This window comes from Haliotis rubra, unplaced genomic scaffold, assembly GCF_003918875.1.
Source record: "Haliotis rubra isolate DU_JTF1 unplaced genomic scaffold, ASM391887v1 Scf28, whole genome shotgun sequence".
In the NCBI taxonomy this organism is placed as follows: domain Eukaryota; kingdom Metazoa; phylum Mollusca; class Gastropoda; order Lepetellida; family Haliotidae; genus Haliotis; species Haliotis rubra.
The window spans coordinates 1,102,642-1,117,553 of NW_025766891.1; the positions used below are offsets into that span (position 1 = coordinate 1,102,642).

Sequence of the window (14,912 nt, forward strand, 5' to 3'; positions counted from 1 at the left end):
GGGATTACACTTTCTCAGTAAAGTACAGATTCTAGTACTTTGTTTCTTCTTTTGTGTGTGTGTGTGTGTGTGTGTGTGTGTGTGTGTGTGTGTGTTTGAGTCCCATGCGGGATTCGAACCACGAGGGATTCGATGGCATTGTGTATTTCATAGAATTCGGCCGTGGGAGCCGTGCCAATTAACACTTATCAGAGGGGTACACAAAGCCCACATTCTAGACTACCAGTTGTCCGACTTCAATTTTTGTGGAAGCCGCGGTGGCTGAGCGGTCTAAGCGTCTGACTTTGTGTGCTGGCGATTAAGTGCCTGACTCTGAGGGTGTGGGTTCGAATCCCGCATGGGAAAAGGAAAAAAGTACTAGAATCTGTACTTTACTGAGAAAGTGTAATCCCAAATATAACGTATGTTATATTCTAATGGAGAGAAGACATCGACCTAACCAATACGCCAACCAATGAACCAATCAACCAATCCTTCCATCATGACAGTTTATTAAATATAACCACATAGTGATACTTTTCAGAAATATTCTACACCTATATTGTATGAAGACGTTCAATATATTTAATCAACCAGTCATTCTTGACTAATCCTAATTCACAACAACCAGATAACGTTCCGACTTTTATGTCGACCCTTGGTTGACCTTTCAACTGTTTCTGTGTTTGGGAGTGTATCAGTGCGCATATCTGCTCTGTTGTGTTTTCGATCAACTGCGACCGTTCAAGCGAAGTAATCAAGCATTTACCTGGCCGTACCATGATTACAGGTAAGAGACCGTTATTATGGTTTCAAGAAGACCGCAGGTAATCTAACCATCCTACAGTATTGCCAAGTGTTTAGACCTCCCGTTATAATTCTGACCATGTATATACAACCCGATGTTGTGAATTATAACGTTACTCGGAACATCTGACTGTCAAACTGTACAACCGGTACGTATATATATTGAAAAGTGTAAGAAATGATAGTTGGTGTATTTCCGTCGCCCTACAGTGAGACTGCACGGTTGATAGTCAGATATGGACAGACTGTCAAGGCAAACCGGCTCCGGTCCGGCTAGACTGGAGGAGGGCATGTTTTGTACTGCTTGCGCATGACCTTGACATTGTGTTGACGCCTTGAGAGTAAAGGATTGTGTTGATAACCGCTCAGGTAACAATTTATTCCGATATCATGAATTCTGATTTGTCGAGTGGCGGTAGTAAGGGTTATAACCTAAAGGGGGCATATTGTTTCTTTGTACTATTGGGGTACTTCATATGCATGTTCAATGTAGCTGTGCATCAATTTATGATACACATAATTTTATGTTCAAGCGTAGTACACATGTACCTGTTTTGATTTAAACATATTTATTCAAGAGAATGGATTGGGTACAAGTTATGCCAACTTAGTGAAACCCTCTCCTATTTACAGTGCTTACATGCAAAAGTGAAACAAACTATATGTACACTGATAGAAAGATATATACAAAATGATATATACAATACAATGAATACATGAATTATTTAGATCATACACATTATATCCAATCACTGAACCTTTTGGAATTTGATATATATTTTTGAACTTCTTTAAAAATGTGAATATTGTCACTATACAGAAGAGCTGCACTGCCATTTAATTGTACGTCTAGGTTTGTTGGTGCTTTAATGTTACAAATTCTGCTAATATTTTGAAACATTTCCTGTCTAATAACAGAATACAAAGAACATTCCATAAAATAATGTTGAGAATTTTCACAGGTAAATTTACAATTACATTCGGGGTTCTCTATGAGACCGATCCTATATAGATCACCATTTAATCTACTATTTGAATATCTTAGCTGGGTATGAATTACATTGAGTTTTCTATTACCAAATGAGAAATATCCTGGTGCTTTTGACTTACGCGAGCTTATATGCGATTTAAAACTTTTAAGGGAAACTGATTCTCTAACATATAAAGGGAGATTATTCCAAAGTTGTGCAGATGATGGGAAAAATGATTGACTGTAGAGATTTGTGCGGGAATAGTACAGGGAAAGATCACGAATGTTTCTAAGATTATAATTTGTCCTAGATTCAACAGTTTGAGGCATAAGATCACAAAGGTAGGATGGAGCATTTTTGTTGTAGATATTATAGAATAAAGACAGTTTACGACATCTTCTTCTTTCTTTTAACATTTGCCAACCTGTTTCATATATCAGAGTATCTCTAGTAGCATATTTTGGTAAACCAGTAACTATCCGGGCGGCCTCAAACTGAATTTTTTCATTTTTATCGGTTAAATCTACCGAACAACCATCGCACAATTCACAAGCATATTCAAGATGTGGTCTTATGAATACAATATAAATCTTATTAAGAGTGTCTCTGTTTAACATAAACTTTAATTTTCTCATTGATGAAACCATCAAGGACGTTGTTTTTACAATGTTATCAATATGTGTGTTCCATTTACAATCAGAAGAAAATGTTACTCCAAGATGTTTATGTTCAAGGTGTGTGTGTGTTTGTGTGTGTGTGAGAGAGAAAGTATGTGTGCGTGTGTGAGAGTGTGCATGAGAAAGAGAGAGAGAGAGAGAGAGAGAGAGAGAGAGAGAGAGAGAGAGAGAGAGAGAGAGAGAGAGAGAGAGAGAGAGAGAGAGAGAGAGAGAGAGAGAGAGAGAGAGAGAGAGAGAGAGGGAGGGAGAGAGTGTTGTGGGGTTGGAGGTTGGTACAATGTATTAATCTTAGAAACACGATAAGGGACCGTTCATAGTTTGTGGCTAGGGGGGTTGATGATGATTTTAAGGAGGTTCACCCTTTTTGTTCTGGGGAGGTAGGGGGTGACCATCAATTTTGTACACATGTACTAGGGGGGTCAGCAATTTTGTACATAAAATATTTAAAGGATTATGCTTAAGAACATAGGAGGGAGGGGGGTTATTGATTTTGTACATGACATGGGGGGTCATGTACTTTTACTTTATAAATTTTAGGGGGGGTCACTCACATTGTATATGCTTCTCCTATAAAATCATCATCCCCCCCCAGCCATAAATTATGAAGGGTCCCTGAGTACTCATTGTTTAATTTAACATATCAATCTATTTTAGTTTTCAATTCCACCAGCTTTGGATGTGGAAGGGATTACATTATATAGCAAATCACCATATGTTGATTTCATATTTTGTAAATGATCTAGAATAGAATAGAATAATACTTTAATACCTTTTCAGGAATTTGTGTTACATCAGCAGAGCTACTGACACATTAGAGAGATACCAAACATATTTACATAAATTCTTTGATTTAGGTATCTTCACATTTGTTTAAGAGAGATATGGTACTTGGAATAAAGGATGTACGGGCTCTCTTAGTTTTCACAATTGGAACTTTGTAGCGGCGGCCTGAGGGGAGGAGGTTGTATTCCGAATTTAAGTAGTGAGTTCGGTCAGATATAATTTGGACAGCTTGATTCACGATTTGCCGCTCATATATTGATGATAAACATTCAAATCCGACTCCAGCGATTTTACTTGCAGCGTTAACAATGAGGGGCGGTGGGGTAGCCTAGTGGTTAAAGCGTTGGCTCGTCACGCCGAAGACCCGGGTTCGAATCCCCACATGGGTACAATGTGTGAAGCCCATTTCTGGTGTCCCCCGCCGTGATGTTGCTGGAATATTGCTAAAAGCGGCGTAAATCCAAACTCAGGCAGGCAGGCAGGTTAACAATGATCTACACTGATGAACCCCCTTTATCTGGACACCCAGCCTTCTGGACACTTCCTACATACCAATGTCTTCTTAATTTCGTTAATCCAGACACATTATGTTCGGATTAATGGGGTGTCTCTGTACGTTTGGATGAATGTCTAATCACACGTCAAATGAGTTAATATTTTACTGTCAAGCACAACAGCACTCCCGGGCCGAGCAGACCCTGATGAACATATATCGATAGGCAGGCCAACTATAAATAGATGACACAGCTAGGGTTAAGACTTCACGTCAAGGTTGTGGAGGTACTTTGATTTATTGCCGTGTACGCAGTGTCAGTGTGTGTATTGAACCATGGAGACTCGTTAAACCAGTCGACCGATATTATGGATAAGGCGTTGTTTGTTATCGTCAACTTGGCGGATGTTTTCGTGGAATGTTACCCGACGTGAAATGTACGCTTTGTTCCTGAATGGCTTGGGGCACGGGCACCTCCGATTTACGCCCCGTTGCTGTGCCAGGATCCGCGTGTTCGTATCCAATGTTCGCCCTGTGGTTTGCTCGTTGGATTTTGACAAGGAGTGTCACCTGAGTGGTCAGCATCCACATCGCTTTGGACTTTCCACTACCATTGCGCCGACACACCGACCCGCCGATAAAAACTGTCGGGTAAAGTGGATCCGGAGTGAGTGAATTTAGTTTTATGCCGCACTCAGCAATATACCAGCTATATGGCGTCGGTCTGTAACTAATCGAGTCTGGTCCAGACAATCCAGTGATCAACAGCATGAGCATCGATCTACTTGTCAGGCAAAAGAACTTATACAACCACATGGTGACTGAAAAATGAGACTATCAAGTAATATTGTTTCGATGGTGATGTAATTGATACGAGTTTCGTACTTGTGTTTTGAACCGTGTGTTTGCAGTATTTCAGCCGCTGTGCTTCGCCTTCTTGTTAACGTTCTGACATTGTTGGGGCGGTGGGGTAGCCCAGTGGTTAAAGCGTTGGCTCGTCACGCCGACGACCCGGGTTCGAATCCCCACATGGGTACAATTTGTGAAGTCCATTTCTGGTGTCCCCCGCCGTGATGTTGCTGGAATATTGCTAAAAGCGGCGTAAAACCAAACTCAGTCAGTCAGTCTGACATTGTTTTGGCCACGTACAATTTTCAAGTGTTTACTTTCTTTTGTAGGTCAGTATAGCTGGAGTACTCTTTGAAAACAACATATCTGTAAACGCACTCACTGTGAATGTTCTTATATATTTTATCCGATTTCTCTCAAATTTTCCAGATTGAAAAATGATGCGATAGACGGGCAAAATGGCAGATCAAGCTGCTCATGAGGGGAAGATATGTATCCGTTTCCGCCAAAGACTGAAAGAGCCAGACTACCGACGGAAATTCGTCCACTCTATTGTTTTGTTCATATCGCACATGGTTCTGGTAAGACAAAAAAACCGTTATGATTAATCCGTGTTACCTACTGAGGCAATGTTCTTCTTAAAGGGTAGGAGGGTATATCAGTTATTTTAATCGTCAGTTAGTTGTCCCGACGACCCGGGTTCGAGTCCCCCCACCCTACTTCAAACTCACGCTCACACGCTCTCTCTCACACACACACGCACACGCACGCACGCACACACACAGAGAATGAATTTCATCTTCCCGAACAACTTTCTCACGCATCCATGCAATCTCAGGCCAAAATGTATTGGAGTTTGTATGTGAGTAGAATTGGACCTTATTCCTCTCTAAACATTACAATGTCAGTAATTTAATATTGTATTTTCAGTGACTGAAGTGAGTGATATATTTAATTTCTATTTATACTTTGGTGGTCGACCAAATATTATATTCCTGCTTAACCTGAGATTCCATTGCATTAAATGGAGATCATGTTTCTTGTTTCACACTACGACTGTATATTTAATGCTTTACTGTAAAATAGACTTAAGACCGTCGTAAAGTTACGATGTCCTTGTGAACTCAGCTCCTGTTATCTGAGGTGCGCAATTACGAGTAGTTCCTCATTGAATACCAGTGTTCAGTGCACGTTTGATGCGTATCCCAGTGATGCGTAGATTGATACTCATAGTGTCAATCACTGGATCGTCTGTTCCATACTAGATTATTTTCCGAGCGCCGTCATAAGGTCAGAACATTGCTGAGTAAGCAGTTAGACAAACAAGCCAAAATTATAAAATGCCGCACAAAATACTACACATCGGATATTTTGGGATTTGGCGACAAAACGTTTGTGACTTTAACACGTTTCAAATATGTACGTTGTATTTTTGGAAAATAATCCCAAAGCAGCAGGTGAGTACTTTCGTTTCTACGTCAGTTTAGATAATTAAGTGAGTAATGTTGCACTTGTGTTTCAGGGTTTACGCATTGCCCAACATCAAATTGCATTCTTGGACATGGCACAGATCACTGGCATCAACCTGGAACAGGCTTCCGTCTACTACACTGCCATGTCAGTGGGCAGTTTCGTGGGGACCATAACCATGGGCTTCCTGTTCGACAGATTGACCAATCACAGACCTCTCCTGCTGGCCAGCGCCAACATCGCGGCCGCCGTCACCACTGCAGCTGTTCCGTGGAGCACCAACTATTTCCTGACAATATTTATATTCTTTCTGAACACTACCTTCTGTACAGCTTTCGACACAGGTAAATCAAAACTTGTTACATCAACTTAGTAAATGGAAGGCCTCTAGGCTCTAGAATACAAGAGTTAAGCTTTAAATTAATCAAATTCACAGATAAAGAAATTTAAGCTTTCAAATGTATTGGAATGAGAGCTTTATTAACCAGTGAATATAATTCATGCGATCTACCACTGACATTTACAGTAATCTCTCAACAACGACGTGTTCTGAAGTCCTAATCAAAATTTCCAAATAAAGTATAAATGCATCCCTATTTTTGTAAACATCAAAAGGCACAGAGTGCCCATTATGTTAAGCCGTATATGTTGTAATGTAAACGCGACTGGCAGGTGTTGGTTTGAAAGTGTAATGCCTTGAGCAAGAGAAAAGCCCAGTGAAAAGTCAACATTTGATGCATATTAATGTTCGCATTAAAGCTGTATTGGTAGTGTTATACAGTTCTCGCGAAAGGTTCCCAATAATGAAAGAAAATCAAAGAGAGACAAGATCCAAGAAATCAAGAAATCCAAACTAAATGCCCGAGGCATTCTTACAGGATATTGGCTACATTTGATGTTCATTACAAAAACGGAGTCATTGGAAAAAAGAACAACAAACAACTGCATGACGTCACTGTAGAAATCTCGAGTGAACTTGCACACCTTGTGAATTTTTATTGAAGTGGCCTGACGTATTGACAAATAGTACACAACTCTATTCAATACAGTACGACAAAGTACCGGTCACTGTGACACACTAACAGTAGGCCACAGAACATAGTTTGCAACCAATACATGGAAAATATAAAAGGCACTTCGCGAGACCTTAGTACTTCCGGTGACAACCAACGTTTCATACCATTTCGGATGGTCTTATGCTTGCCTGTTGACAGTAAGGAACCGATAATCCTTACAGGAATAACACATTTCCTATATAACATTCCCAAATTAGCTAACTATTACGACTGTCAAGCATGGTTGTACGATTGGTCCGGTCTAGTCAAGTCATATTCATGCAATTTGGAACCATAACTGGCTCTTGAATATACGCTTGTCACCGGAAATCTGGTACCGGAAGTACGCTGGGCCCGTCTCGCATATCGCACTTTGGCGCGCGCAAAGGGAACTGGAAACCAGGTTAGTACCGGAAATAGCGCCTCGCGCGACTTACAGGTCCAATGCTGTTTCTCCTGTCTGTCACCGCCGGACTTTTGCATAAACGTGGTTTAGGATTGTGAGCACACTCGACCTGTAGTGCTTGTGCAACCACTATTTACTTTACGATATGTTTATCTGTTATACGATTAGGCAGTCACCCGGTCGTGAAGTGTTGGCATTTTTCCTGATATGTAAGCCTCATCATCTTCCTCATCATCACCATCATCATAGTCGCCGTCATTTTCATCATCATCGTTGTGACCCGTGAAGGTCCGGGTTAGAATGAACCTTCAGTAACCCATGCTTGTCGTAAGAGGCGACTAACGGGATCGGGTGGTCAGGCTCGCTGGCTTGGTTGACACAGGTCATCGGTTCCCAATTGCGCAGATCGATGCTCATACTGTTGATCACTGGATTGTTTAGTCCAGACTCGATTATTTACAGACCGCCGCCATATAGCTGGAATATTGCTGAGTGCGGCGTAAAACTGAAGTCACTCATTCATCCATCATCGTAGTCATCTTCCTCGTCGTCCTCCATCGACTCCTCACGCCGAAGACCCGGGCTCGAATCCCCACATGGGTACAACGTGTGAAGCCCATTTCTGGTGTCCCCCGCCGTGATGTTGCTGGAATATTGCTAAAAGCGGCGTAAAACCAAACTCAGTCAGTCAGTCCATCGACTCCAACTCCTCCTCCTCCTAATCTTCATCGCCATCGTCGTCTTCATCATCAACCTCCTCCTCTTCTTCAAACCACCCCCCCCCCCCTTTCTCCTCCTCATCGTCAAACATTACACTAAGCATCTTTCGCCAAAGAGTAAAAGTGAAGCTGACAGAAGTATTGACATTGCAGACAGCTGTACATTAGGTGTGAGATGTGGAGACAGGTTCCTCCTAACCACCGACACGGTAATGCACACGTCTTCCCACTTGGCATCGACATAGTAACATAATGAACGTGGCCGTTCTTTAACGTAGGGTCGATTCTTTCTACTCACAACCCTAACGATCCCGGACACCGTAAAGAACAGATTTGGTAAATATTTCGTTGCGTCCTTTAAGTGACTTCTGTGACCGTGCGTTAGGATCGTCCTGATTAAGCCCCTTAGTTTTTCCGCTTTGTGACGACATTATTATAATACTTATCATCCATGTACAATTTATGATTTTCGGTGTACAGATTCAACAAGGTTTTTTGTTGGTATACATCTGCTTAAACTATCTTGAGAGTAAAGACTTCGTTTACGTTTGAGCTCATGAAAATTTTAGCATACATTTAAACTTTCCATTTCATGTTATTGTGTCTCAAAGGTTAAAATGTTAATAATATTTGTATGAGGCATTTGGCTCAACAGTTAAATATGTCGCATTTATAGTTTCCATTTTATGTTACTGTGTTTCAAAGATTTAAGTATTTATATTGTTTATGTGGATATTTGGCTCAATATATTAGCATGTCGCAATCCACTGTGCATAGTTACCTCCCTTGATAATGCTTGTATCAGGTGGATTTTAGCTAAGCGACAAGATCTGCTAAATTCGAGCGTTTGCCTGTCGTTTCATCCACTCACTCATTCAATTTCTTTCTCTGTTCCAGGTGGAAACTCGGACCTAATGAGTACCTGGGGTGTTGAAGGCAAAACATATATGCAATTTCTCCATTTTTCCTTTGCAATTGGAACTGTCATATCTCCCCTCACAGTGGAACCCTTCTTGTTGGAAAAAGGAGCTATCAACACCACATGCCATCACACCATCATGACAGAAAATATATCAAAGTTAAATGACATTCAGCCAGACAGTATGTACCTGAGGTATTCAACTTTAAACGCATCCAATGACACAGTTAGTTCCAGTGGCTGCCCACAACCAAAGACTCGTGTACAGTTTGCCTATTTAATTGCTGGAATACTTTCCCTGATGTCTGGTATTCTTATCTACTTGGAATCATGTCTAAATAGGCGAACGATGACCTCTGATTCCAAGGCCAAGGACGATCACCGTAACCCTCGTGTCCTTCCAAGATGGCTGACAGGTCTTGTCCTTGCTCTCTTAGCTCTGATGAACTTCTTCCATTGCGCATGCGGCATGGTCATTATTGGCTACCTAATGGTGTTCTGTGTTTCTGAACGAGGTTGGAGTAAGGACAGAACTGCACAGCTTGCATCCGGGTTCTGGGCAGGCGTAGCTGCAGCTAGGCTTCTGGGCGTCTTCATCATCCGATTTCTGGCTCCGGCGAAGCTTCTCTTTATCTGCAACGCCACTGTGACACTGACTTTGGCAGCGTTGTGGCTAAGCGTGGTTGTGGACAGTGATTCTGGTTTCACTGTCTGTATCATTGTTGTTGCTGTTGGACTCGGAATTATCTTCCCAACCGGGATTTGCTTCGTGGAGAATGACATAATGAAGGTTACAGGTGTGGTAACGTCGATCATCATGATCGCCGGACACTGTCAGGGGATGCTGAATCCCCTGTTGCTAGGCTACCTGATGCAGGAGGTGTCCATGATGTGGTATGTGTACTTGTCGTTTATTGATGAAGTCATCTGTTTCTTGGCCGTCATTGCGCTGGTCATCGTGGTGAAGGTCCTGGTGTCCAGGTACGGCGTGGATCGGGAACCACGGCTAGAAGCTGAGGAACTACGGGAGAAGGATTCAGATAAGACTGATGAAAGCGTTACGGATGACGGGTAGCATCTTGTGACGTAAGAAGTTATCCTAACAAACATAGGAAGACATTGACTTCATTTGAAGATTATTTAGGGTACACGAGACTTCAAATTTATTGTGGAAAAGACGATGATGAATATGCTGATGAAGAAAGCAGCGTCAGAGATAGCTTGTGACATACGCCTTGATCTTATCCAAAGTTTGTGAGTGAGTGAGTGCGTGAATAAGGTTTTGCACCACTTTTAGCAATATTCCAGCAACTTTCCGGCGGGGGACACCAGAAGTGAGCTTCACAATTTGTACCCATTTGGGGAATCAAACCCTGGTCGTCGAAGTAACAAGCGAGCGCTTTAATTATAAGGCTACCACCACCGCTCCTCTTTAACATTATACGATGGCCTCATTTAATGAATTATGAGGAGGTGATATGTCTTTGAGTCGTTTATTGATTGGTCTGTTTCTTAGCTGTCTGTCATGGTGAAAGTTCTAGCGTTCAAGGGGGCGGTGGATTGGCCTCGTGGGTTCGCTCGTCACGCCGACGACCCGGGTTCGATTCCCCACATGGGTGCAATGTGTGAAGCCCATTTCTGGTGTCCCCCGCCGTGACATTGCTGGAATATTGCTAAAAGCGGCGTAAAACCCAACTCACTCACTCACTCTGGTGTTCAGGCTAGACGTGGACTACTCTAGCGGAAACTGGCACTGGGAGAGAATAGGATTCTAATAAAACTGATGAAAGGTTACAGATATCGTACATGTTTCATCAACAATTTCAGCCTTTAAACCAGTGTAAGGGTGTTTGCGAAAGAAACTGACGTCATCGAAAGGATTTCATTTGGTATAAAGGTCTAGTCAAATACTACTCCTGGTTTGATATATGTTAGGAACGCCATGCGTGAAATTACAACAGTTCGTGTGATCCCAGCCTGTTGTACGCGAGTCTGATTGGCTTACGTGAAATCCACATACACTTCACTTTCGAAAACGGTAAAGATGACTTACGAATGTATAGCATTTTCAAAAGGGTTTCACCATGACCTCGCGCCTGTACCCAACTTGGAAAATTTGTAACAATGTTAAGAACTAGTATTGGGAACATGTACGTCTCGGACTACCAAACAGTTACTGAGCCTCTGTAATGAACTATTATCAAATCAAAGAAGAAACGCTTATTGAAGTTATATCTTTAAACACTGTACCGTTACTGTACATGAGCACACTGTGTCTAGATCCCGTGAAGATCCGGATTAGAATTGGTCTTCAGTAACCGATGCTTGTCTCAAGAGGCGACTAACGGGATCGGATGGTCAGGCTCGCTGACTTGGTTGACACATGTCATCGTATCTCAAATGCGCAGATCGATGCTCATGATGTTGATCACTGGATTGTCAGGTCCAGACTGGATTATTTCCAGACCGACAATCTAGCTGCAATATTGCTGAGTGGAACCAGCCAACTCTGTGAGTAACCTCTATCGGCTTGGTCGTTCGTTTATGTAAATCTAAAAAAACTGCCATAAGAACGCTGTCTGTTTCCAGAAGGAGTTCAAATTCTTCAAAATAACAGGTAGACATATGGAGGCTTGGTATGTTGGCATTTGTAAAGTACCGAAAATACTACATGCATACAATGTTGTCCACCTTTCAGTTGTCTTTCATTTAGTTCACATTGATCACGCACAGTACGATGACATATATTCGGAATTAGATTCACCTTGAACCTTATCGTAACAGCCTATCGAATACTACGCCATGTGTTACAGTTTGGAACGGAATGTAGACACATGTTTACTGTGTTTACATCAAACGTGAAAATAAAAGCGACAAAATCCTTTCAACACCCATAAGAAATCGATTGTACAATTCCGACTATATCATGACGAACGGTGAGGCTTTCATCATCCACTGGATCCGTGAATATCCGGGTTAGAATTGATCTTCAGTAACCCATGCTTGTCGTAAGAGGCGACAAACGGGATCGGGTGGTCAGGCTCGCTGACTTGGTTGACATGTCATCGTATCCCAATTGTGTAGATTGATGCTCGTGATTTTTGATCACTGGATTGACTCGATTATTTACAGATCGACGCTATATAGCTTGAATAGTGCGGCGAGAAGCTAATTATATAAAATCACTCAGGTACTCCAGATCCACTGGTGACATCCATTGAACAAAGGCTAGTCAGCTGTTCATTTGAAAAAAATCAGGAACGCGTGGTACAATTCAAAGTAGGGAAATTACATCGGACAGATCCTGTCAGCGTGGTATTTGTCACTGATGCGTCAAATGCTGAAATTCCGTCCACTTGTCGGTCATAAAATGGTTTTGAAAGCTTTTTGGAGGCCACGATTGCTGTAACCTTGATGAACAGCATGACGTTCTTTGGTAAAAAGAACACGCTCGATTGTACCTCAAAAGTTGTGAAATGTCAAAGCTGGAAATGTTGGAATATTTCCTGACATGAAGGGAAAGAAAACTATGGGAAAGTTGAAATTTTCCATTTTGTCACACAGCCCTGTGGAGAGTGCTTTGTCACTCTGAGTCGTTATGTATGGATTTAAGCTCACTCGCAATAAGATCCGATCCCACATCTCGCTGTCGTACCCGTGAAGATCCGGGTTAGAATTGATCTTCAGTAACCCATGCTTGAGGTTGGAGGCGACTAACGGGATCGGGTGGTCAGGCTCGCTGACTGGGTGGACACACGTCATCATATCCCAATTGCGTAGAACGATGCTCATGATGTTGATCATGATGTGTCTCAGATAACCTGGTCCGCACAAGCATGATCCCGACAAACGGTGCTCGGAATAACAGGATCTCGGACCAAGGGTGTCTCAGATAACGTGGTCCGGACCAAGGGTGTCTCTAACCTGGTCCGTACAAACATGATCCCGACAAACGGTGCTCGGAATAACAGGATCTCGGACCAAGGGTGTCTCAGATAACCTGGTCCGCACAAGCATGATCCCGACAAACGGTGCTCGGAATAACAGGATCTCGGACCAAGGGTGTCTCAGATAACCTGGTCCGCACAAGCATGATCCCGACAAACGGTGCTCGGAATAACAGGATCTCGGACCAAGGGTGTCTCAGATAACCTGGTCCGTACAAACATGATCCCGACAAACGGTGCTCGGAATAACAGGATCTCGGACCAAGGGTGTCTCAGATAACTTGGTCCGTACAAACATGATCCCGACAAACGGTGCTCGGAATAACAGGATCTCTGACCAAGGGTGTCTCAGATAACGTGGTCCGGAATGACACTTTCGAAATTCTTTTCATTCCTATTCGTCACGTGTTTTCCAATAACGACACACAACCCTGTTTTTTTTTTAAATTGTTTGAAGCGTTCATAAAATCACAAAGCGACTCTTCGGTATGCAGTGAAATAATATCCACTGCAGGCAGCACACATTCAAACTTTTTGTCTTCATGTATGAAATATTGTATAATTTTGTACGAAGGTATATTTAACTGCACTCGACTACATACAACGCATGCAGTTACTTCGTACAGATTCCCTAGCGACAAGAATTTTGCTATTGGAAAATATGGTTACCTTCGTAGATATAATTTTATTATACTTTATCAGAATTAAATGCATAACGGCGAGTGAGTGAATGAGTTTTTAGCAATATTCCAGCAATATCACCAGAAATGGGCTTCACCAGGGGACACCAGAACTGGGCTTCACACATTGTACCCATGTGGATAAAGATATTCTGTAACCTTTGTTTGAAAGTGCTGATGAATACCTTCCGTCACCAACTTGTTGTGATAACCAAGTCCATGCGAAACCTGTTCAAAAGAGCAGAGATCTGACCTCCGACACCCAGTTATGTCTTCCATTATCGTCTAAGGATTTGAGAAGAAGATAGCTCTGCCTTGGATATCTAAAAGAGTCCATTCGTAGCAGTTTCAAACAGTATTTGTTGATCACCCGGCCTCGGCATGACGAGGTGAGGTGAGGTGAGGTGAAATACGGTTTAACGTCGTGCTTGAGAATATTTCACTCATATGACGACGTACATGCGTGTATATGTGTATGTGCGGTTGCTTGTACTAGCTGGTTTTATAGTGCTAGCTCACTGAGATACCATGCCGCAGTGAAGCATGAATACCCCACTCAGACACAGTATACTGACTCCGAGCCGACCAGTCCTTGTTGTACCCATTAATGCCAACAAGTACCATATTTTAACGCCTTTGGGTATGAAGCGGTCGGAGATCGAACCCACGACCTTCCGCTCTCCGGGCGGACGCTCTAACCACTACACCACGGAGGCGGTCTCGGCATGACGAGCGAACGCTTTAACCACTAGGCTACCCCGCCGCCCAAATGCATAAAGGAGAAAACAAAACAGTCAATGCAAACAATTTCACAGACAGTGGGTGAATTATGAATCTAAAACACACTTACAGGTAATGCCACCTTAACTGGTAATTACGCATTCTTTGACGTACATGTACAATATGCGTGCAATACGTTACACATATTTTATAAAATATTTTGAAACATTTTATAAATATATTTGGAAACATATTTTATAAAATATTTTGAAACATGCATTTAAATAACCTGTTTACAAGGCGTTGTTGCCTTAATCTTGTGGATTTACAGACAAACAATATACATGGAGGATTTGTTTGTAAAGACACAGGATGGAAAAACACTGTGAAGAACTTTGATGGATGTTCTTATACAATCGTGTTGGCGATCTCAGTGC

The 14,912-nt window shown here is 42.2% G+C and overlaps 1 protein-coding gene across 3 annotated transcripts; it reads left to right on the forward strand.

Annotated features, from left to right (window-relative positions):
• Positions 1–695: 695 nt before the first annotated feature.
• On the forward strand, positions 696–11,041 carry LOC124281121 (sodium-dependent glucose transporter 1A-like). 3 transcript variants are annotated; one of them, XM_046717135.1, is made up of 4 exons: positions 696–769; positions 4,989–5,140; positions 6,082–6,373; positions 9,107–11,041. In XM_046717135.1, the coding sequence occupies exons 2-4, from the start codon at positions 5,018–5,020 to the stop codon at positions 10,201–10,203; spliced, it is 1,512 nt and encodes a 503-aa protein (XP_046573091.1). In that variant the 5' UTR covers positions 696–769; positions 4,989–5,017; the 3' UTR covers positions 10,204–11,041. The 3 variants fall into 3 exon arrangements, with proteins under 3 accessions (XP_046573091.1, XP_046573092.1, XP_046573090.1); XM_046717136.1 differs by lacking the exon at positions 696–769 and adding an exon at positions 867–935; XM_046717134.1 differs by lacking the exon at positions 696–769 and adding an exon at positions 970–1,155.
• The last annotated feature ends 3,871 nt before the right edge of the window (positions 11,042–14,912 follow it).

Excerpts from the sequence above, each read along its gene's own strand:
- LOC124281121 (XM_046717135.1), top strand. The coding sequence starts at position 5,018 with ATGGCAGATCAAGCTGCTCATGAGGGGAAGATATGTATCCGTTTCCGC. Across the intron at positions 5,141-6,081 it reads TCATATCGCACATGGTTCTG|GGTTTACGCATTGCCCAACA; the intron begins GTAAGACAAAAA and ends CTTGTGTTTCAG. Across the intron at positions 6,374-9,106 it reads CTGTACAGCTTTCGACACAG|GTGGAAACTCGGACCTAATG; the intron begins GTAAATCAAAAC and ends TCTCTGTTCCAG.